The 23,180-nt window shown below is 44.4% G+C and overlaps 1 protein-coding gene across 1 annotated transcript; it reads left to right on the top strand.

Moving 5' to 3' along the window:
* The first annotated feature begins 8,722 nt into the window (after window positions 1-8,722).
* LOC129638487 (odorant-binding protein-like) lies at window positions 8,723-14,759 on the top strand. Its single transcript, XM_055562938.1, has 5 exons — window positions 8,723-8,857; window positions 11,374-11,444; window positions 13,066-13,176; window positions 14,379-14,480; window positions 14,682-14,759. Exons 1-5 carry the CDS (start codon window positions 8,766-8,768, stop codon window positions 14,699-14,701), a joined length of 396 nt encoding a protein of 131 aa, XP_055418913.1. The 5' UTR covers window positions 8,723-8,765; the 3' UTR covers window positions 14,702-14,759.
* Window positions 14,760-23,180: the final 8,421 nt, after the last annotated feature.

Here is a 23,180-nt window from a genome sequence, read left to right as displayed (position 1 = left end):
TAAATTGAAGAAAGTAGAGAAAACCAGTAGACCATTCAGCTATGACCTAAATCAAATCCCTAACGATTATACAATGGAAGTGAGAAATAGATTTAAGGGACTAGATCTGATAGACAGAATGCCTGAAGAACTATGGTCAGAGGTTTGTGACATTGTATAGGAGACAGGGATCAAGACCATCCCCAAGAAAAAGAAATGCAAAAAAGCAAAATGGCTGTCTGAGGAGGCCTTCCAGATAGCTGTGAAAAGAAGAGAAGTAAAAGACAAAGGAGAAAAGGAAAGATATTCCCATTTGAATGCAGGGTTCCAAAGAATAGCAAAGAGAGATAAGAAAGCCTTCCTCAGGGATCAATGCAAAGAAATAGAGGAAAACAACAGGATGGGAAAGACTGGAGATCTCGAGTCTCTAGAGACGCTAGATCTCTGGAGTCATTGGAAAAGGCCCTGATGCTGGGAAAGATGGAAGGCGGGAGGAGAAGGGGACGACAGAGGATGAGATGGTTGGATGGCATCACAGACTCGATGGACATGAGTTTGAGCAAGCTCCGGGAGTTAGTGATGGACAGGGAGACCTGGCATGCTGCAGTCCATGGGGTCGCAAAGAGTCAGACACGAATGAGCGACTGAACTGACTGAGTGACTTCAATAAGTGGTGCTGAGAAAACTGCATGTAAAAGGATGAAATTAGAACACTCTCTAATACCATATACACAAATGAAGTCAAAATGGATTAAAGACTGAAATGTAATACCAAATACTGTGAAAATCTGAGAGGAAAACCAGTAGAACCCTTTTGACAAAAATTGCAGGAATATGTTTTTGAATCTTAAAGGAAAGAAAGGAAAAATAAACAAATAAGACCTAATTGACTGTAAAAGCTTTTGCACAGGAAAAGAAACCATTGACAAAAGAAAAAAAGACAACCTATCAGAAATGAGAAAATATTTCCAAGTGATATCCCTGATAAAGGATAAAGTATGCAACATATATATACAGCTCACACAATTCAACATAAAAAAAGACAACCCGATTTAAAAATGGGAAGAAAATCAAAGAGACATTTTCCAAAGCAGATATGTAGAGGGCAACAGGGACATGAATAGATGCTCAAAACTGCTAATTTTCAAGGAAATGCAAGTCAAAACCACAGTGAGATCTCCCCTTACAGCTATAAGAATGGCTATTATGAAAAAGAGCACAAATAACAAATATTGAAGAGGGTGTGGAAAAAAGGGTGTGCTCCTATGCTGTTGATGGGAATGCAAATTGGTGCAACCACTGAGCAAAACAGAATGGAGGATTCACTAAAAAACAGAGCTAAGGTATGATTCCACTGATTCCACTTCTGGGCGTATACTCAGATGAAAGTCTAATTCAAAAAGATACATGCACCGCCCCCCCCCCCCCACAATGTTCATAGAAGCCTTATACAATAGCCAGGACACAGAAACGACCGAAATATGCACCGAAAGATGAATGAGTAAAGAAGATGTGGTATGAATGCACAGTGGACTCAGCCATAAAAGAGAACAAAATAATGCCATTGGCAGCAACGTAGATGGTCGTGTAGAGCGCTATGATAAGTGAAATCTGTTAGAGAAAGACAAATCCTGCCTGTTACCACTTACATGTGGAATCTATAGAATATAATAAACCAGTGACTATTACAAAAAAAGACTCACGGAGGAAGAACTAGTGGTCACCAGTGAAGAGCGTAGAGGACTAGGAGATATAAACTATTGGATCTAAGGGAGGCTCAAGAATCCCAGGGACGGGGCAGCCTGGTGGGCTGCCGTCTATGGGGTCACCCAGAGTCGGACACGACTGAGGTGACTTAGCAGCAGCAAGAATGCATTGTTCAACACAAGGAATACAGCCCATATTTTGTAAGTGTTAATCAATTTTAACCTTTGAAAACTGCATAAACTTAAAAACAAAACTGCCTAGGTTTAAAAAAAATAAAATAAAACAGAATCCTTGAGGGGACAGGTTGTGTTCGGTGGACAAGGTCAAAATCTTCCTTTCACTGTTTAGATCCAGTTGTGAAATCTAAGATGCAAAAAAAAAAGAATACAGAGAAAACTTAAAAACAAATCAGAAATTTATAAACTGGGAGAGACAGGCTTCATGGTGAAAGGTTGTTGCTGAACCACGAAAGACACTTAGATTCTTGGCCTCGGGAGGAGAAGAATTCAAGCCAGGGCCAGAGACAAGGCTTGATCACTCAGAGCTTTTGTGTAATAAACTTTTATTAAAGTATAAAAGAGATAGAGAAAGCTTCTGACACAGACATCAGAAGGGGGACAGAGAGTGCCCCCCTTCCCTGCTGCCAGTGTTAGCAAGGGATTTATATACTCTCCAATTAGTTATTACCATGAATCCAAAGAATGTCCAGAGGTTGCAAAGATTTTACTAGACCCACTTCCACAATCCACATTTCAAGATAACAGGATTAGCCAGAAGGCCCTCAGGAAGGAGAAACTGTCCTCAAGCAGGATCCATTGTTGCTGTCTGATCCCTAGTACAGAGTTTAAAGTGAGTTGTGTAATTGACTAAGACTAAGGAATGTAGACCAAAAAAAGTTTGTCCTTTCCTCTTCCTTGAGAATTCCAGAGCCCTCTCTCCTTGGGGACCCCCCTGGACTTCTTATCAAGCTGCCTAGACATGGACTCTCTCAAGAGTTAGAGAAAGCTGGCTAAATTTGAGGAGCAAAAGTCAGGAAGGACGCTTAGCAGTGTTGAGAGGTTTATAAGGTTAGTGTTTGTGCAGGAGGATTCCATTTTTATTTATCATTCTGTGACCGTCAGTTACTCAATGCTTATGAAAGACAGTAGGCGATAAAGATCCTATGACTTCCTTCAGTTACAAAATCGCAGGATTACCACCACCTGTCTGCAATCATCTCTGAGATAACTGTGTTTTATCTCCCCTTGATTGGCAGTTAGAAAGGTCATCTCCCCTTGATTGGCAGTTAGAAATGTCTTCGCTAAGAGGGCATGGTCCTGGGAAACACTCCCTCCCAGGGGAACATGTGTTGGTAAGACTCCAGAGGAAAACCCGGGGATGTTGGAGGTGCCTAAGGAGGCATGGAAAGCTGATGATGGGTGGATGAGGGGTGTTAGCTGGGATCACATCCCTGCTGGAAATGACATACGTCATGGACATGAGTGAGAAAATCTGGGTGAGTGTTACGAGGCATAATAAGTTTCTGTGACGACCTTTCACAGGGATGTTAGATCAGAACGCATACACAGGAATAAAAGAAAACCAACAGAAAGATGTATCTTGGGACCAAAATAAAAAAGAAAAGAAAGGAGGGCCTTCCCTGGTGGTCTAGTAGGTAAGATTCTTTGCTCCCAACCCATATTGCTGGCTTGCATTGCTGGAACCTGATAGCAAATAAACACATAAATATTTTGTAAAAAGAAGAACAGGATTTAAAGAAATGAGAGGGTAACAGGCAGGAAGGCCAGGGGTCTCCAAATGGAGGAAATAGCCTGCAAGTGTCAGACATTTTTATCTCTCTTAAGCGGCAGGAGGAAACAATATTTTTTTCCTTCTCTATACAAATTTAAAGAGAGGTTTCTCTTAAAATACTGTGTTGCCATAATGACACCTGGTTTCACCTGAAGTTAGCTATTCTTGAGCCTAGAGATAACCAATGCCTTTTTCTTATGGAAATGTTTGTCTTAAGCTATGCTAATGTACTACGCCTTTACCCCAAACTCTGTCTCCAAGTCGGTTCCGCCTCTTGGCCCAAAACCTACTTGACAAACCAGTATGTTATACTCAGATATTGTTCCCCTAATCTATGTAAATAAAACTATTTGTATGGTGGTCTGTCCTTCTTTAAGATTCAAGTTAATTATTTTATGGCCCAAGATAAACCATTTGGTGCCATTCTAAATTTTAAGACATTCCTTTCTTTCATTAACAGACTGCTAGTGACTATATAACATCCAGCTGAAGACTAGCAAGGGGGTGCTCTTTCTGCCCCCATCTGATGCCTATGTCAGAAGCTTTCTCTATCTCCTTTATACTTTAATAAAACTTTATTACACAAAAGCTCTGAGCGATCAAGCCTCGTCTCTGGCCCCGGATTGAATTCTTCTCCTCCGGGGGCCAAGAATCCCGGTGCATTCGTGTGATTCAACAACAACCTTTCAGAAAGATAATGTGATTGAAATAGATGGAAAAAGTGGATTTCCTCAGGCTCCAAAATCACTGCAGATGGTGATTGCAGCCATGAAATTAAAAGATGTTCGGTCCTTGGGAGAAAAGCTATGACCAACCTAGACAGCATATTATAAAGCAGAGACATTACTGACAAAGGTCTGTAGAGTCAAAGTTAGGTTTTTTTTTCCAGTAGTCATGTATCCATGTGAGAGTTGGACCATAAAGTAGGTTGAGTGCTGAAGAATTGATGCTTTTGAACTGTGGTGTTGGAGAAGACTCTTGAGAGTCCCTTGGACTGCAAGGAGATCCAGCCAGTCCATCCTAAAGGAAATCAGTCCTGGTTGTTCATTGGAAGGACTGATGTTAGAGTTGAAGCTCCAATACTCTGGCCACCTGATGAGAAGAACTGACTCTTTGGAAAAGACCCTGATGCTGGGAAAGACTGGGGGCAGGAGGAGAAGGGGACGATAGAGGATGAGGTGGTTGGATGGCATCATGGGCTCGATGGACACTAGTTTGAGCAAGCTCCAGGAGATAGTGAAGGACAGGGCGGCCTGGCGTGCTGCAGTCCTTGGGGTCCCAGGGAGTTGGACATGACTTGGCAGCTGAACAACAACAGCATGTTCCTGAAGGAACACTGCTGGTCATTCTCAGAGAGAGTGGCAATATGAAGGCCTAAGTTGAAGACCCCGTTTTAGCCAAAGCCTCCTCAAAGGGCTGATGCCAAACACCAATTCTGAGCTCTGAGGTGTCCCAGAAGCAAGCAACCCAGAGTCCATGCTCTCGGTGATTTTGCTCAGCTGGACTGGAAACCATAAAAGTACCATTGTTCCTTCATTTCTGCAGTTGGAACTTGATGTACCTTTGGCGCGTTCATTTGATAAATCCCTATGAAAGAAAATGCCCATTAATGAACATTGGAAGAAGAACAAAGAGCGTGTTCTTCGGCTCTTTCATTGTCCTTGAAGATAACAGAGGAAGGATTATCAGTGAAAGTTCAATGAGCTATCAAGTTGACCAGAAAGAGTTGGCGAGGTGGTGAAGGTTGCCATTTCCTTCTCCAATGCATGAAAGGGAAAAGTGAAAGTGAAATCGCTCAGTCGTGACCTACACTTAGCGACTCCGTGGACTGCAGCCCACCAGGCTCCTCTGTCCATGGATTTTCCAGGCAAGAGTACTGGAGTGGGTTGCCATTGCCTTCTCCGGAAGGTAGGGGGGAGGGGGTTAATTCAAGCCAAACTGAGCATTACGAAGCGGGAAGCAGAATCCCAGAACGTCTTGAGGACTGTGCTGCCTGTTGCAAGTTGAAGGCATGCTCCTATACATTTTTGAGAAAAAGGGATATTCACCAGAGTGACTCATGGATATGTTACATAAAGTTGACCAAGGAGGCATAGTCCAGGTGTGCATGTAAAAGCAAGTCACGCGGACCCCCCTGTGAGTGCGTGCATCTTCACTCAGTCATGTCTGACTCTTTTGTGACCCCTAAGGACTGTAGGTGTTGAAGACTCTTGAGAGACCCTTGGACTGCAAGGAGATCCAACCAGTCCATTTTGAAGGAGATCAGCCCTGGGATTTCTTTGGAAGGACTGATGCTAAAGCTGAAACTCCAGTACTTTGGCCACCTCATGCGAAGAGTTGACTCATTGGAAAAGAGTCTGAAGCTGGGAGGGATTGGGGGCAGGAGGAGAAGGGGATGACAGAGGATGAGATGGCTGGATGGCATCACGGACTCGATGGACGTGAGTCTGAGTGAACTCCGGGAGCTGGTGATGGACAGGGAAGCCTGGCGTGCTGCGATTCATGGGGTCGCAAAAAGTCAGACACAACTGAGTGACTGAACTGAATTGAACTGAATTGAAGGACTGCAGCCCGCCAGGCTCCTCTGTCCATGGGATTCTCCAGGCAAGAATACTAGAGAGGGTTGCCACTTCCCCTTCCAGGGTGTTGGATTATACGCTCAGTGGTGTCCAGCTCTTTGCGACCCCATGGACTGTAGCCCACCAGGCTCCTGTGTCCATGGCGTTTTTTTTTTTTTTTACAGTGCCAATTACAAGTACTTAAAGCAATTTTTAAAAAGTCACACATAGTGTTTTTCAGACAAGAATACTGGAGCAGGTTGGTTGCCATTTCCTACTCCAGGGGATCTTCCTGACCCATCTCTAGCACTGGCAGGCAAATTCATTATCGCTGAGCCTCCTGGCAATGCCAGGACCCCCTCCTAGTCTTTAAGAAGGTATGTGGGCAGCATCGGGACAAATAAAAACATAATTGACCCCTGTGGTCAACGTCACTGTCCTGTGTCTGGAGGGTCTGCAGTTAATGTGTAGAGCAGACACATTTTACATGTTAGGACAGAAGGCAACAGGTCCAAAGCAACACAGAAGAAAGAAGTTGATGTCTGGCTTTTTTTTTTTTTTCCTGTCACACCTTAAAATATGAATTTTATAGTTTATTGGGAGGAAACTTGGTTTTTTTTTTTTCTTTTTCTTTTTTTTCTCTTTTCTTCCAAAATATTTAAAGTTAGAAGAACTCACCTCACGCTTTCTTGCTTGCCTGGAGAAATCATTGAGGCAGTGAGCAAATGACATATTACAGAATGGGTGGGTAAGAGGGTTTTTGGAAAAGGGGGTGATGGCAACAAACTGCTGGTATGCTTTCTTCCCAGGAGGTTACTGGGGGCGTCTGAATACACTGTCCTCCTTGTGAGGAGGGAGTGATCAACAGGCTTTGTCCTCTTCACCTGAGAGGATTCCGAGAGTTGCCCAGGGTCTCTTAGTCCTCATTATAATCCTGTGAAATCCATCACATCTTTCGTTCTAGACGAGAAGCTTAAACCCCGTTTTCTCAATGCCAAAAAAGCAGTTCAGGAGGTGCGGATATGTATCTTGGGTGGTTTCTCCCATTTTACATCTCAGGATGTCAAGGAAGGCAGAGATTCCTGACCTTCCGAGAGCCTGACTTTTCACCGAGTGTCAAGGCCACATGTCCAGATGCAAAGTGTCTAATCTCATTATAAAAGTTACAGACTGCCAGGGAAGCTCAGCTGCCAACCAGGATATCAGAAGTGGAAGTCTACGTCATCAGGGTCTGAGGAGGAGCGGCCATCGGTTCGTGTGCATCTCACGCCAATAGCAGCAGGATAGGGTAAAAAGTGGAAGCTGTTCACGTCCTCTCCAAACCACTGGGACGCCCGCAGCCCCGGAAGAAGAAGGACCACGAGGAGTCAACCATGCGAGCCAACAAGATGAATGTCCTGTTTTTGACTTTGGTCCTTGGTCTGGTCTGTTCTTGCGAGGGGAGTCCAGCTGAGCCACACCACTCAAAGGTACCCATAATGAGCTGATCAGGGAGGAGGTCTTGCTTGTGTGTGTCTATGTGTTTCTTAGGGGTTTCTGTTATGTGGATTCATATATGCTGTGTGACGTTGCTCCAGTTGTGTCTGACTCTTTGTGACCCCGTGGACTGTATAGCCCACCAGGCTCCTCTGTCCATAGGGTTCTCCAGGCAAGAATCCTGGAATGGGTTGCCATTTCCTCCTCCAGGGGATCTTTCCAACCCAGGGATCAAGCCCAGCTCTCCCATATTGCAGGCAGATTCTTTACTGTCTGAGCCACCAGGAAAGCTCAATCTCTACTGTCTGTTAAATGTCTCTTAGGTATTTTCACCGCTGTTGCAAAACAGGAACGTGAACTGAAGGTGTTAGTCATTCAGTTGTGTCTGACTCTTTGCAACCCCATAGACTATCCCACCAGGCTTTTGTGTCCATGGGATTCTCCACTCAAGGATACTGCAGTGGGTTGCTATTTCCTCTTCCAGGGGATCTTCCTGACCCTGGTTTCGAACCTATGTTTCCCACATTGCAGGCAGATTCTTTACCATCTGATCCACTAGGGAAGGCCATTGGATAGTATAGTTACAGCGAATTCCAACCACATATACAGATATAGACACACACACACACACACAAGTCCTATCCCAGGAGATATACCTGTCTCTTTTCACTGATTTTTTAAAAACAATATCCTCTTATCTTCCTTGTTTCTTAGCCATTTTCACTGCTCTTGTAAAACAGAGCAAAGAGAAGTGAAGGTTTTGGTCACTCAGTTGTATCTGACTCTTTGCGACTCCATAGACTGTATCCCACCAGGCTCCTCTTTCCATGGGATTCTCCAGGCAAAAACAGTGGAGTAGGTTACCATTTCTTCCTCCAAGGGATCTTCCTGACCCAGGAATGGAACCCAGGTCTCCCGCATTGTAGGCAGATTCTTTACCGCCTGAGCCAGCAGGGAAGACCAAATAAGAGGAGGTTGGGTCAAACAGCTGTTACACTGGAGTTCTGCATTTGACAAAGAGAGCTTAAGTGGTCACAGAGATCCCTCAATTCCCTCTTCTTCCTTTGACTTGAGTCTTTACATAACTTTCTAAGCAGGGCTTCGCTCAATAAACTTGGGTAGCTTCTGCCCTAGTGAAAGTGTAGGGAAACTCCCAAAGGATGAAAAGGGAGGGACTCACATTTCTAAGGGGAATTTTGCGTTTAGATTTCAGGAGAATGGAGAATTCATTACATCGCCTCCAGGAACACAGAGATGACCAGTGAGAAAGGGCCATTGAACATTTATTTTCGCAGCATCCAAGTTAACGAGGATGGGGACTCCGTTGTCTTCCACTTCTTTCTCAAGTAAGTAAACATAACCCAGAAGGAAATCACCTGTAAGCCCTGAGCCTGAGGGATGGAGTGTCTCCCCCGTCTGCAGGGAGCTCTCTGGGTGATGTGGAGAGCATGAGGCCCTGAGCTGGGGCACTGACCAGGGTCTCTGAGCTAGGGGGGCAGTTTCCCTGAGAGCCTCCAGGGAATGTCCTGGACTCTTTCATCACCACTGAGTTTACCAAAGCCTCAGAGCCCCAGGTACCACCCAGGGAATGTCCACTACACGGCACATGGTTTACTGAGAGCATGCAAACTCATGTCCATATTTTGAGACATGAAAACCTTAATAAATAAGGACCTGTATAGCACAGGTGCCTCTAGTGGTAAAGAACCCGCCTGCCAATGCAGGAGACACAAGAGACGCGGGTTCGATCCCAGGGTGGGGAAGATCCCCTGGAGGAGGAAATGACAACCCACTGCAGTCCTGGAGAATGACAGAGGAGCCTGGTGGGCTGCAGTGTATGGGGTCAGAAAGAGTCAACCACAACTGAGCAACGAACATAGAAACACAGTAAAAAAATTAATAAATAAATAGAAAAGGGAAAGAATGAAGAGGCTTATGCTTGGAGATAATGGTGTATCAGACCAGTTCAGTTCAGTCGCTCAGTCGTGTCCGACTCTTTGCGACCCCATCAATTGCAGCATGCCAGGCCTCCCTGTCCATCACCAACACCCGGAGTTCACTCAGACTCATGTCCATCGAGTCGGTGATGCCATCCAGCCATCTCATCCTCTGTCGTCCCCTTCTCCTCCTGCCCCCAATCCCTCCCAGTGTCAGAGTCTTTTCCAATGAGTCAACTCTTTGCATGAGGTGGCCAAAGTACTGGAATTTCAGCTTTAGCATCATTCCTTCCAAAGAAATCCCAGGTCTGATCTCCTTCAGAATGGACTTTTTGGATCTCCTTGCAGTCAAGGGACTCTCAAGTGTCTTCTCCAACACCACAGTTCAAAAGCATCAATTCTTAAATATATATAATTCATTATACATAAGTCATTATATGTCATAACATGTGAGCATGTTAAGTTGCTTCAGTCATGTCCAAGAAGCTGTCTGCAATGTGAGAGACCGGGGTTCTGTCCCTGGGTTGGGAAGATCCCCTAGAGAAGGGATAGGCTACCCATTCCCGTATTCTTGGGCTTCCCTGGTGGCCCCGTTGGTAAAGAATCCACCTACAATGCAGGAGACTTGGGTTTGATCCCTGGTTCGGGAAGATCCCCTGGAGAAGGGAAAGGCTACCCACTCCAGTATTCTTGCCTGGAGAATTCCATGGATTGTATAGTCCATGCGATCGCAAAGAGTTGGACAGGACTGAGCGACTTTCACTTTCATATTTGAATATCATTCCCTATGTCAAATATCATATGTATTTTGTATGTGGGTGAATGTCTTTGCATACACAGATGTCCTTTCATGTTAATTCCTCTTACACTGTTTTTTTTTTAATTAATATTTCATTTGTTTTCTGGCTGTGCGGGGTCTTCATTGCTATGTGTAGGCTTTCTTTAGTTCTGGCGAGCCTGGGGCTGGTCTCTAGCTGCGGTGCTCAGGCTTCTTGCTGGGATGGCTTCTCGGGTTGAGGAATACCAGCTCTAGAGCACGGGTTCAGTACCTGTGCCATACGGGCTCAGTTGCTGCTCTACATGTGGGATCTTCCGGGGCCAGGGATTGAACCTGTCTTCCCTGTATAGGCACATGGATTCTCATCCACTGGAGCACAGGGAAGTCCTCTTACTGTGCTTTTATACAGCAAGAGTTTGTTTTTGATAAAATTAAAGACTTTTTTTTTCCCCTTTAATATCCTGCACTTTGGGGTGATTATGTCCTCTAAGAATGGGTTTCGCAGATGGCGCTAGTGGTAAAGAACCCGCCTGCCAATGCAGGGGACATTAAGAGGTTCAGGTTTGATCACTGGCTTAGGAAGATCCCCTGCAGAAGGGAAAGGCAACCAGCTCCAGTGTTCTTGCCTGGAGAATTCCACAGACAGAGGAGCCTGGTGGGCTATAGTCCATGGGGGTCACAAAGAGTCACACATGACTGAAACGACTTCATATGCACGTATGCAAACTCTAAGAATACACGGTTAGGACTGGGAGAACACTAAGGTCTCTGTTGAGAGCTGTGCCTCTCAGCTTGAAGAAAAGGATTAAAGCTCAGCCTTGTTACGTTCCTTCTTCTTTCCTACAGTTCTGGCTTTCTCCACGCTTGTTTGTTTGTGAAGGTGACCTGTTTTGTATTGGCAGTGTATCCCTGGAATGACTGCTCAAACTTCATGCGTCCACATGACAGTCCTTGTCACTGGATAGTCACGTGATGTTACAAGTTTCGCTGGTGAACCTCACACCGTCACAGTCAATAAAATGATCTGTGACACAGGGCATTGTGTGTGTTGGGGGGGGGGTGGTGTTGGTTGGTGGAACAAAATCCTAATGAGATGTGAAATCGGTCTGACTTGTATCAACCAACTGGAAGCTGTTCTGTGTTTAAGGATCGACGGGGTATGCATAGAGTCATCTTTTCATGGAAGAAAGATCAGAAACAACGTGTACACGCTCGACAGTAAGTATGAGTGTTTCACAGGCATACGTTTACTCAGGTCGAGGTCTCGGTCTTAACTTCCTCAAGAAATGCATACACCAGGCACTGGTCCCCGAATCTCCCCAGCAATGCGTTTTGTTATGAACACAGAGTCCAAGCCCAGACCTTGGATGGCTCTTCCCAAAGACGCGTGGCCGGAGGACACGGAAAATCTGACTTAAGTTGTTCCAATGTGACCCAAGGCTCGTGGACCCAGAGCAGGTTGGGGCAAGAAGCACGCACTTGTCGGGGGCTAGGAGCCCGAATTGCAGTGGGTATTTTTTCCTTTTTTCTCAAGCTAATGTTTTTCGAATGATTATCAGTGTTTTCACACACTGACCAATTGTGTTGGCGTGTTTTGCGGACACAGTCGGGCGGTTTTACCTCCTATGTCACTGAGTGATAGCAGGAAGATGTGACGGGGGCCAGGAGAGACAGGATGGACTATCGGGTGTAGAAATGACATGCAGTACGTCGGGGCTGCATCTCGTCCAGACACACGGGGCAGAGTGGATGGGCAGAGAGGACGGGTGTCCCTCCAGGCGGGGATGGAACTCACTGGTAGGTAAATGACCTTCACAGCAACAAGCCTGGCAATGAGCTCTGTTGTAACCCAGCCTGAGGGGCAGAGGAAACGCAGTAATTAATATAAAATGTTCAGAAGGCTGCCGCCCACAGGGTCAGCACTCAAAAACATGAAGTTTTTTTTTTATTCTTTCATTTAAATATTAAAAAAATTTGTGATTCAAATATTAATTGTTTATTCATTGCTTCTTTAAAACACATCTCTATGAAACATCTCCGTTTGTCCCCAATTTCATCTATTAAATTTATTTTTAATTGGAGGATGGTTGTTTTACGGTGTTGGGTTGGCGTCTGCAGGACAACGTGAATCCGTTGAGTGGATACAAACATGTCCTCCCCCTATGGCCTCCCACCCTTCCATCCCACCCCTCTCGGTCATCACGGAGCACTGAGCTGAGCTCCCTATAGAGCAGCTTCCACATCAGCTATATGCCCACGGATATCCCCTCCCTCCATAGCCTCCATGTCTCCCCATCTCACCCCTCTAGGTCATCACAAAAACGCCTAGCTGAGCACCCTGGCTACACAGGACCTTCCCACTATCTATCTGTTTTACAACATGCTTGTATATATATGGCAGGGCTACTCTCTGAAATGCTTTGTTGCTTTTGGTCTTAAACAGGAATCAATTCCATGTCTGAGATAACAGAAATACAAAGAATTTTTTTTTTTTTTTTTTTTTTTTTTGCACCTGGGACCTGATAAAGCGCTCACATTTTTTAAAAAGTGTTGGTTAGAACGCATGTTCTAGAAAACCCCTTTAGGAACACGGCAAGGAGTGACCAGTCAACTGCATGAGACGGTGGGACTACGGGGAAGTCTTGGCTTCTCTCCTTGTTGCCGTAGCAACTCCAGTGCTCGACCCGGGGCTGAGACAGAGATTGACAGGCAGTTGCGCTTGCCCATAGGATAAATACAGAAGGCATTGCTGCCTACAGACTGTGATAAAGCTGTGGTCTACTCATATAATAAATTTTGCAAGGTGGGGCTAACTGCATATTTTTTCTCTCTAATAAAGATGGGGTTGCCAATCGATTCCACTTTATTCTGGTGTCTGACAGTGTTCTGATAATAAGTAGTGAAAACATGGATGAAGCAGGCAACAGAATAAGACACATCGGGCTCTTGGGTATGTATTACCAACTGACAACATTCCCATTGCTGTGTAACAGCAGCATTGCCATATTTTTATCCGTAATTCCTCTCGTGCTCTCATTATTCATTTACAAGGGCTAGGTCTTTCTGTTCATTGACATAAGAGCCCTGGAAAGTAATCTACCAGAGAGACAGAGGTGCAGAAAGTAGATGGAAGTGGTGGAAAATATCATCAGACGATTCAGAATTATTCTCACCTGTTAAAACTTAAAAATAAAAGCACTGAGGTTTTTTTGAAGGCATGGTTACAATGCAAGTGGTAGTCAGTCTGTCATGTTTGACTCTTGCGACCCCATGGACTGTAGCCCACCAGGCTCCTCTGTCCATGGGATTCTCCAGGCAAGAATACAGGGGTGGGTTGCCATGCCTTCCTCCAGGGGATCTTCCCAACTCAGGGATTGAACCCAGGTCTCTTGGACTGGTGGTCAGATTCTTTACCGTATATCAAAGTTGTCCTCAATTCCTTCATTTTATGCCACTTTTCCAAAGTGTTCCAAGCCTCAAAACAGAAACTCTAAAAATACATCTTTGTCCTGTTCATTTATCCCGTGCATTGTTCTTATGAACATTGACATCACCCCCAAATAACCACGACGAAACACCGAGAGGTGTGTGTACCGTGGGGACTTCTTATTGTTCAGTGGTTCAGTCTTTAAGTCGTGTCTGAGTCTTTGCAAACCCCATGGACTGCAGCACGGCAGGCCTCCCTGGGGACGTCAGGTGTCTCTTTCAGGAAAGGTTCTGCGTAGAACCATGGGTTGAATAACGAATAGATTGTCTCCCATTATCACGTGTGACATGGTGAGCGTGTGTCTATCAGGGGAGAACTCTGCTATTAATTTGGGCCCCGGGACAAGCCATGAGCACAGATGCTAGGAAGTCAGTCAAGGAGAAAGCGGTTCCCTAGTGTGATGGAAGGAGGCCCACATTCATGGAGTTCTTTGAGGTCCTGCCGCTGATGCTGGGGGCGGGGCTGGTTACACACTTGGATGGGGATTAATTCTTTAAGATGGACAGCAGACATCTGAGTCGTGGGAAATGGTAACTGTTTGAGGCTCTCTCCCTGTTATTCCAAGGGAAACCCGGTCAGCGCATTCAGTTCTTCTCATTGTGCCTTCAGGAATGGGTAGGGGTTCTCACGGGTCAATTTCTGCTCTCCCGCATTGTGATTTCCAGGCAAAGAAGCTGATGCTGACGATCATGATCTGGAGTGGTTCAAGGAGGAGGTTAGAAAGCTGGGGATTCCAGAGGAAAATATTGTGGATTACACCAAGGTTGGTAAGTGGAACTATACTTTTTTTTCCCCTGAATCTTTCACTGCGTGAGTACATACATGACCAGGAAAAAAACCAGTTTGCTTGTAATTTGGTCTCTCGCAAGTAATCTTTTATATAATCCATTACTTAAGAAACATTAAAATTACCTGAACGGGTAGTATTCGGTGGGTCTCTTATTCCTGCCCATTTGATCTCCCCACAGACGGCTGTCAGACCCAGTGAAAAAAAACAAGAGTGATGTCAACTCCATGTAATTGTAAGTAAACACACTCTGTTATGAACGCTGTTCAATCAACGAAATCAATAAAGACAGGCTGTGCGTTTATATGTGTCAAAATTCACAAGTAACCATGTTTTGCCCCAAGGACTTGCATTCTATTCCCGGAGAACTTTTTTTTTTTTTTTTTTCTGTTACATTAGGCTACTTTGCATTTCTTGAGCCCTATTAAATTTCAGACTGGTTAGTTGATGAACGCCGAGCACTTTTAGTGAGAAAACCTTAACTCTGAAGAAATGTGGACAACCGGAGTCATCAGAGACAAGCAGGAAAGGCTGCAAGCTGGTGGAAATTAAATCGTGATCCCTTCAGTCCTGATCTCAAGGTTGTCCACGTGCTTCCCTCCCTCAAGGAGAACAGAGATTAAAGAGAGGTCCTATTTTATGCAAGGCTGGGGTTTAATCTCTCATGATTCTGGCAGAACCAGTAAAGATCTTCCAACCACACTGTCTGAAACACACATTTGAATTAACTTTCCCATTCAGAAGGTGATTTTCTTCAAGTGAGATACTTAAACTGTCTCAACTAAGACAGCCTCCGAAAATGACCCCGGTCTAGGCTAACGTGTGGCTTTCATTTTTCCGCTGAAGCAAAATGGAAGGAAAGAAAGGAAATTAAAAAAAAAAAGAAGTAACTTCCAGGTGAATATGATAAGAAAGAAGTGGTACATAGGTACAATGGAATATTACTCAGCCATTAAAAAGCATGAAACGATGCCTTTTGCAGCAAGATGGGTGCTACGGAGGTTATCATACCAGGTGAAGACAGTCAGAAAGAGGAAGACAAATATCGTGATGTCACTTATATATGAGAAGTAAAATATGGCACGAAGGAACTTATTTCCCCAACAGAAGCAGACTCACAGATACAGAAAAGAGACTTCTTGTTGCTTAATGGGAGGATGCTGGGAAGAGAAGGACTGGGAGTTTGGTGTTAGCAGATGCAAACTGTTATATACAGGATGGATAGATGAAAAATTCTCCCTGTATAGCACAGGGAAATATATGCAAGAACTCAAAAACCGACATGCGAAAAGAATCTGAAAAATGATAGATATATGTATGTATAAACTAATCATGTTGTTGTACCCCTGCCTGAAACTAACACATCGATACTTAACTATCCTCCAATGTAAAACAAAATTTAAGACTCGATTCTTGAAGCCCCCAAAGACAAAGCTTGTGGAAATAGAGGGGTTTACTCCAATCTCAGAATCTGTAAGCCCTCTTTAGAGGAACCATTTTCATGAACAAGCAGCCTGTGTTCATGGCTCCTACAATGCATCCTGCAGATAAAGGATCCCACCATACATACATCCTGGGGAAAACTCCACACAGATCCTCAGCTACATCACAAGATGTGGAGTAGTGAGGTCCACCAGCATTCTAACACTGGATCAGCTACCAGCTCCCTGTTCCCTGGACAGCCTCCTGCCCAAGGCTCCCCCTGTCTGGCATCACCCAGTGGACTCTCCTAAACCTTTGGTTCTCTTTTATTCACCTACAGAGTCTGTGAGACCAGACACATCGTCTTCCCCATGGAATCAAGATCGACAACAGGAAGACGACTTTCCTGGCTCCTGATTAACACGATCCTTCTCTCTTCACACTCACACTCCCTTTCCCGTTTCATCTCTCCTGGTCACTAGTCACTTCCTGTCTGTTGGTGTTTGATTTCTGAGGGTTTAAATAAACTGGCTAATACGTACCTGACTGTGTGTGTCTCTATAGAAAGTGACCGATTTTAAAACACACAAATATGCACATCCAATTCAACTATCCAGAAAGATATGTCTATAATAGGAGAGTTGTTCTACTGGAGACAATTCTGATGAGGGTTAGACAGAGATGTCCTAGAGTGTCCAGCAGACAAGGATACAGAGAAGTCTATTCAATCACAGGACAGGCGGCAGGGTTATGGATCCTCTTACTGCACAGGAGGGGACAGTCTGGTCAAGAAAGATGTCCCTGAAAGCATCATATTGTCACAGGGAAAGGAGCTTGTGTTTCCCTCTCTGAGCTTCATAGACAGAAAGTGTAAGATGCCATGGGCCACAACAGGAAAAATGCGTCTTCCGATAGCACAAACCCTTCTGAACCTGAGCTCAAGGACTGATGTTTCTTAACCACTGTATCGCTAGTAAGCAAAGTTCAGCAGCAGCTGAGACCTGGTCAGTCCACAGGATCATGAAGTCAGATCGGCACTGTCTGAAGGAACAGGATGATTGGCTGCTCAGTCAGGAAGCTGTCACTGTCCTCAAAACCTAAAGTTTGTCTCTAGCCTCAAATGCTTCAAAGAGCAGTTCAGTTCAGTTCAGTTCAGTCGCTCAGTCATGTCCCACTCTTTGCAACCCCATGAACCGCAGCAAGCCAGGCCTCCCTGTCCATCACAAACTTCCAGAGTCCATCCAAACCCCTGTCCATTGAGTCGATGATGCCAACCAACCATCTCATCCTCTGTTGTCCTCTTCTCCTCCTGCCTTCAAATTTCCCAGCATCAGGGTCTTTTCAAATGAGTCAGCTCTTTGCATCAGGTGGCCAAAGTATCAGAATTCCAGCTTCAACATCAGTCCCTCCAATGAACACCCAGGACTGATCTCCTTTAGGATGGACTGGTTGGATCTGCTTGCAGTCCAAGGGACTCTCAAGAGTCTTCTCCAACACCACGGTTCAAAAGCATCAATTCTTCAGCACTCAGCTTTCCTTATAGTCCAACTCTCACATCCATACCTGACCACTGGAAAAACCATAGCATTGACTAGATGGAACTTTGTTGGCAAAGTAATGTCTCTGGTTTTTAACATGCTGTCTAGGTTGGTCATAACTTTCTTTCCAAGGAGTAAGTGTCTTTTAATTTCATGGCTGCAGTCACCATCTGCAGTGATTTTGGAGCCAGAAAAATAAAGTCAGCCACTGTTTCCACTGTTTCCCCATCTGTTTCCCATGAAATGATGGGACCAGATGCCATGATCTTAGTTTTCTGAATGCTGAGCTCTAAGCCAACTTTTTCTCTCTCCCCTTTCATCAAGAGGCTTTTTAGTTCCTCTCCACTTTCTGCCACAAGGGTGGTATCATCTGCATGTCTGAGGTTATTTATATTTGTCCTGGTAATCTTGATTCCAGCTTGTGCTTCCTCCAGCCCAACGTTTCTCATTTCAATCCCAAAGAAAGGCAATGCCAAAGGATGCTCAAATTACTGCACAATTGCACTCGTCTCACATGCTAGTAAAGTAATGCTTAAAATTCTCCAATCAGGCTTCAGCATTATGTGAATCGTGAACTTCCAGATGTTCAAGCTGGTTTTAGAAAAGGCAAAGGAACCAGAAATGAAATTGCCAACATCCGCTGGATCATCGAAAAAGCAAGAGAGTTCCAGAAAAACATCTATTTCTGCTTTATTGACTATGCCAAAGCCTTTGACTGTGGGATCACAATAAACTGTGGAAAATTCTTCAAGAGATGGGAATACCAGACCACCTGACCTGCCTCTTGACAAACCTGTATGCAGGTCAGGAAGTAACAGTTAGAACTGGACATGGAACAACAGACTGGTTCCAAGTAGGAAAAGGAGTACGTCAAGGCTGTATATTGTCACCCTGCTTATTTAACTTCTATGCAGAGTACATCATGAGAAACGCTGGGCTGGAGGAAGCACAAACTGGAATCAAACAGCAGTGGATGCTAGGAAGTGCAGTGTTTGCATATTCCAAATATCAAGCGCACAGCACACTCTTCAGCCCATCACCATGGTGTTTGAGCTGTATACAATCAACAAGACCTAGCAAACACTCAAGAGATAGAACTTATTCCAAGGGTGGGGTGAAAGCTCAGAGATCTGGTCCGAGGCCTGGGAAAAATAATCCAAGACCTAAGCGGTATTTCAAAGAACAGAAGCGAAATGCAAAGGAGAAAGGGAAACATATATGCCTCTGAAGGCAGAGTTCCAGAGAAGAGCAAGAAAGCCTTCCTCAGCGATCAATGCAATGAAATAGAGGAAAACAGCAGAATGGGAAAAGACTACACACCTCTTCAAGAAAATCAGAGATACCATGGGACCATTTCATGCAAAGATGGGCACAATAAAGGACAGAAATGAGAAGGACCTCACTGAAGCAGAAGAGATTAAGAAGAGGTGGCAAGCATACAAAAGAGGTCTTCATGACCCGGGTAACCATAATGGTGTGGTCACCCACCCAGAGCCGGATATCCTGGAATGCAGAGTCAAATGGGTCTTAGGAAGCATCACTATGAACAAAGCTAGTGGAGGTGATGGAATCCCAGTTGAGCTATTTCAGATTCTAAAAGATGATGCTGTGAAAGTGCTGCACTCAACAAGCCAGCAAATTTGGAAAACTCAGCAGTGGCCACAGGACTGGAAAAGGTCCGTTTTCATTCCAATCCCAAAGAAGGGCAATGCCAAAGAATGCTCAAACTACCGCACAATTGCACTCATCTCACATGCTAACAAAGTAATGCTCAAAATGCTCCAAGCCAGGCTTCAGCAGTACATGAACTGTGAACTTCCAGATGTTCAAGCTGGATTTAGAAAAGGCAGAGGAACCAGAGATCTAATGGCCAACATCCGTTGGATCATAGAAAAAGCAAGAAAATTCCAGCAAAATATCTGCTCTAACCACGCCAAAGCCTTTGACTGTGTAGATCACAACAAACTGTGAAAAGTTCTTAAAGAGATGGGAATACCAGACCTTACCTGCCTCCTGAGAAAACTGTATTCAGGTCAAGAAGCAACAGTTAGAAACGGACATGGAACAACAGACTGGTTCCAAATTGAGCAAGGAGTACGTCAAGGCTGTATACTGTCAATGAGCTTATTTAACTTAAATACAGAGTACATCAGGAGAAACGCTGGGTGGGAGGAAGCACAAGCTGGAATCAAGATTTCCAGGAGAATATCAATAACCTCAGATATGCAGATGACACCACCCTTATGGCAGAAAGTGAAGAAGAACTAAAGAACTTCTTGATGAAAATGAAAGAAGAGCGTGAAAAACTGGCTCAAAACTCAATGTTCAAAAACCTAAGATCATGGCACCAGATTTCGTCACTTCATTGCAAATAAATGAAGGGAAATGGAAACAGTGCTAGACTTTATTTTGGGGGGCTCCAAAATCACTGCAGACAGTGACTACGGCTATGAAATTAAAAGATGCTTGCTCCTTGGAAGAAAAGCTATAAGAAACCTAGATAGTGTATTAAAAACAAAAACATCACTTTACCAAGAAAGGTCTGTATAGTCAAAGCTATGGTTTTTCCAGTGGTCATGTAGGGGTATGAGTAGGACCATAAAGAAGACTGAGCATCAAAGAACTGATGCTTTTGAACTGTGATGTTGGAGAAGACTCTTGAGGGTCCCTTGGACTGCAAGGAGATCACACCCGTCAATCCTAAAGGAAGTCAACCCTGAATATACATTGGAAGGACTGATGCTGAAGCTGACGCTCTGATATTTTCGGCCACCAGATGCAAAGAGCCAACTCATTGGAAAAGACGCTGATGCTGGAAAGGATTGAGGACTGGAAAAGAAGGGGTTGGCACAGGATGAGATGGTTAGAGGGCATCACTGACTGAATGAACCTGAGCAAACTCCAAGACGGGGAGGAACAGGGAAACCCGGAGTGCTGCAGTCCATGAGGACACAGAGAGTCAGACACGACTGAGCAACTGAACCACAACAAAGTCATATTTAATAGAATGAATGTTTTAGTTCCTCCGTAGACAAAGCTTCCAAATGGGTTAGACGTGGCCAATGACAAAGGCACGTGTAATGAATATTTCCGTGGCTTTGTTGATAGTAACAAAGATCAAGGGCAATGCTTAAATTAACTTAAATATTAAGAAAACAATTACAAGAGTGGGGAATGTGTGTCCTGGACAGCATATCCCCGTTTGCCCTCAAGATATAAAGGGAAATAAATCTTCCTGACCTTGAAATATCGGATGTGTATTGTGATTTCTCACTCACTCTACAGGTCAAGGGTCCAGAGTCACTTGAGCATCTCCTTAAAGCAATCCTCGTGATTAAAATGACAAAACACCACGAAAGCTCAGCCCTGCCAAGCAGGATATCGAAGATGACTTCAACGACCAAGGTCTTAAGGAGGAACAACCATTGGTTCATGACGTGTCACGCCAACATAACGATCCTATAAAAAGTGTCAGAATTCGCATCCTCTCCAACCACCGGGACACCCTCAGCCTCGACAGAAGAAGGACCACAAGAGACACAGGATGAAGGTTCTGTTCCTGACTCTTCTCCTTGGTCTGATTTGTTCCACCCAAGAAGAAGAAGGTGAGCAAAGTCTCTCAGAGGTATCAGGGATGGTCTGATCCGGGAGGAGGTCTTGTAGGGGTGTGTGTGTGTGTGTGTCCCTTTTGTGGTTTTGTTATGTGGCTCCATCAGAAATTTGCATCCCTCCAACTGATCATTGCTCCATTTACTGGCTCTAGGCCTGTTCCACTTGGTCTCTGCATCATCTCTACTGTGTATTAATTGACTCTTAAGCATTTTTCCTGCTCTTCTAACATGGAAAGAGGATCAGTCAAACAGCGGTTGGAGCTCTTGCATTTGACATCAGAGCTCAAACTCTCTCAGAAATGTCTTAGTTGCTTCTTTCACTCCGACTTCAGTTTTACATTATTCTATGAATCCTGCTTTGTTCAGTCCAGTTAGACAACATGGGCTTCTTTGCATGAGGGACGGGAAACTCATGAAGGATGATGTTTGATGAAAGAAAAAGACAAGGACTAAAATTTCTAAGGGGAATTTTTGCTTTCAGTTTTCAGGAAAATGGAGAGTTGTACATTGCATCCAGTAATTCAGTGATCAAGAACGTCCAGTTGGGGTTTTCCCTTGTTCAACTTGAAATTGATGATAAAAAGGGCACAACAAAGATGGACGTTTGTGTTGAGTAAGTAAAAATCACCCAGAAGGAACACAGCTGTAAACCCCAAGCCTGAGGGAGAGTGTGTCTCTCCCGTCTGCAGGGAGCTCTCTGTGTGATGCTGAGAGCATGGTCCCCTGAGCTGTGGGGCTGACCAGGGTCTCTGAGCTGGGGGGCGGCAGTTCTTCTGTGAGCCCCTGGGGCAAGTCCTGGAATCTTTCATCACCACTGAGTTTACTGAAGACTCACAGCCCCAAGGACCACTCAGGGAATGTCCACTACAGTACAGATGCTTTACTAAGAACATGCAACCTCAGGTATGTATATGCAAGAATAGAAACACTAAGAAAAAAAGCAAGTAATATTTCTCCTTGCAGTGATGGGTTTATAGACATATAAATATAGATATATACAATATATATGCATGTACTGTTAGTATAATTAGGATCAATTACAACCACACGTACTGATACAGGCTCACAGGCACACACACACACACACACACCCTACACTAGGAAACATACCTGTTTGTTTTCACTAAAATTTTAAAGATTATCTGTCATCTTACTCTTTGCTGATGTTTTGTCTTGTTTTTCAGGTTTTGAGCTCTATGTTTGCATTTTCACATGGCTGCTTTTTCAGAAACCAGCTTTACTAAAGTGTGCATGGGTGCTGAGCCACTCAGTCATTGTCCGACTCTGTGCAAACCCTCTGTACCATAGCCCCCCAAGCTCCTGTGTCCACGGGATCCTCCAGGCAAGAATACTGAAGTGGGTTGCTATGCCCTCCTCCAGCGGATCTTTCCGAGCCAGGGATGGAACGCGTGTCTCTTCTGTCTCCTGCTTTGGCAGGCGGGTTCTTTACCACTAGCACCACCTGGGAAGCCCCTTACTCAAGTGTATTTATGTGTAATTATATGCACGTTTGTGGAGGACATAGTTCAAAGTGTTTTGACAGGTGCACACCCTCTTCACAACCTCCACAGTCCAGATGCAAAATTCCTGCAACTCTGCCAAAAATCTCTTTTTTCTCGCCATTAATGTCTCTTCCTTGAGCCTTATATAACAATGGATCTGCTTACTCTCTCCCCTTCTAGAACCTCAGGTAGCAAGATTATGCACCTTGCATCATTTTCCCCAGGCTTAAACACTCAGCAGAATGTTTACAATTTTATCTCAGTGTCTGCATATACAGGGAGTCACATTTCTCAAGCCAAGTGAAAGGATGTTATTTGCACATATAAAATTGTGTATATTTTTCATGTAATAGAAAGTGGTTTTGTTCCTACTTTCTGGATGTTTTGAGTAATTTCGATTTATTAATAACAGTGAACACAATTCACTGTGGATATTGTTTTCAAAGGTGTCTGATAATTAATCTAATTATTTTTGTTGGGTTCTTTCGCTTTTAATACTGGGTTCATGTGCATGCTTCCTATGTACCAAATACACCCTTTATCACACATGGATCATATGAAGTCAGTCAAAGTCCTTTTTCTTATACAGTTGACAATATATGCAGGC

This window comes from Bubalus kerabau, chromosome X (assembly GCF_029407905.1).
Source record: "Bubalus kerabau isolate K-KA32 ecotype Philippines breed swamp buffalo chromosome X, PCC_UOA_SB_1v2, whole genome shotgun sequence".
Lineage (NCBI taxonomy): Eukaryota > Metazoa > Chordata > Mammalia > Artiodactyla > Bovidae > Bubalus > Bubalus kerabau.
The sequence above is the reverse complement of the archived record's forward strand: the minus strand, read 5'-3'. Positions and strand labels throughout refer to the sequence as shown.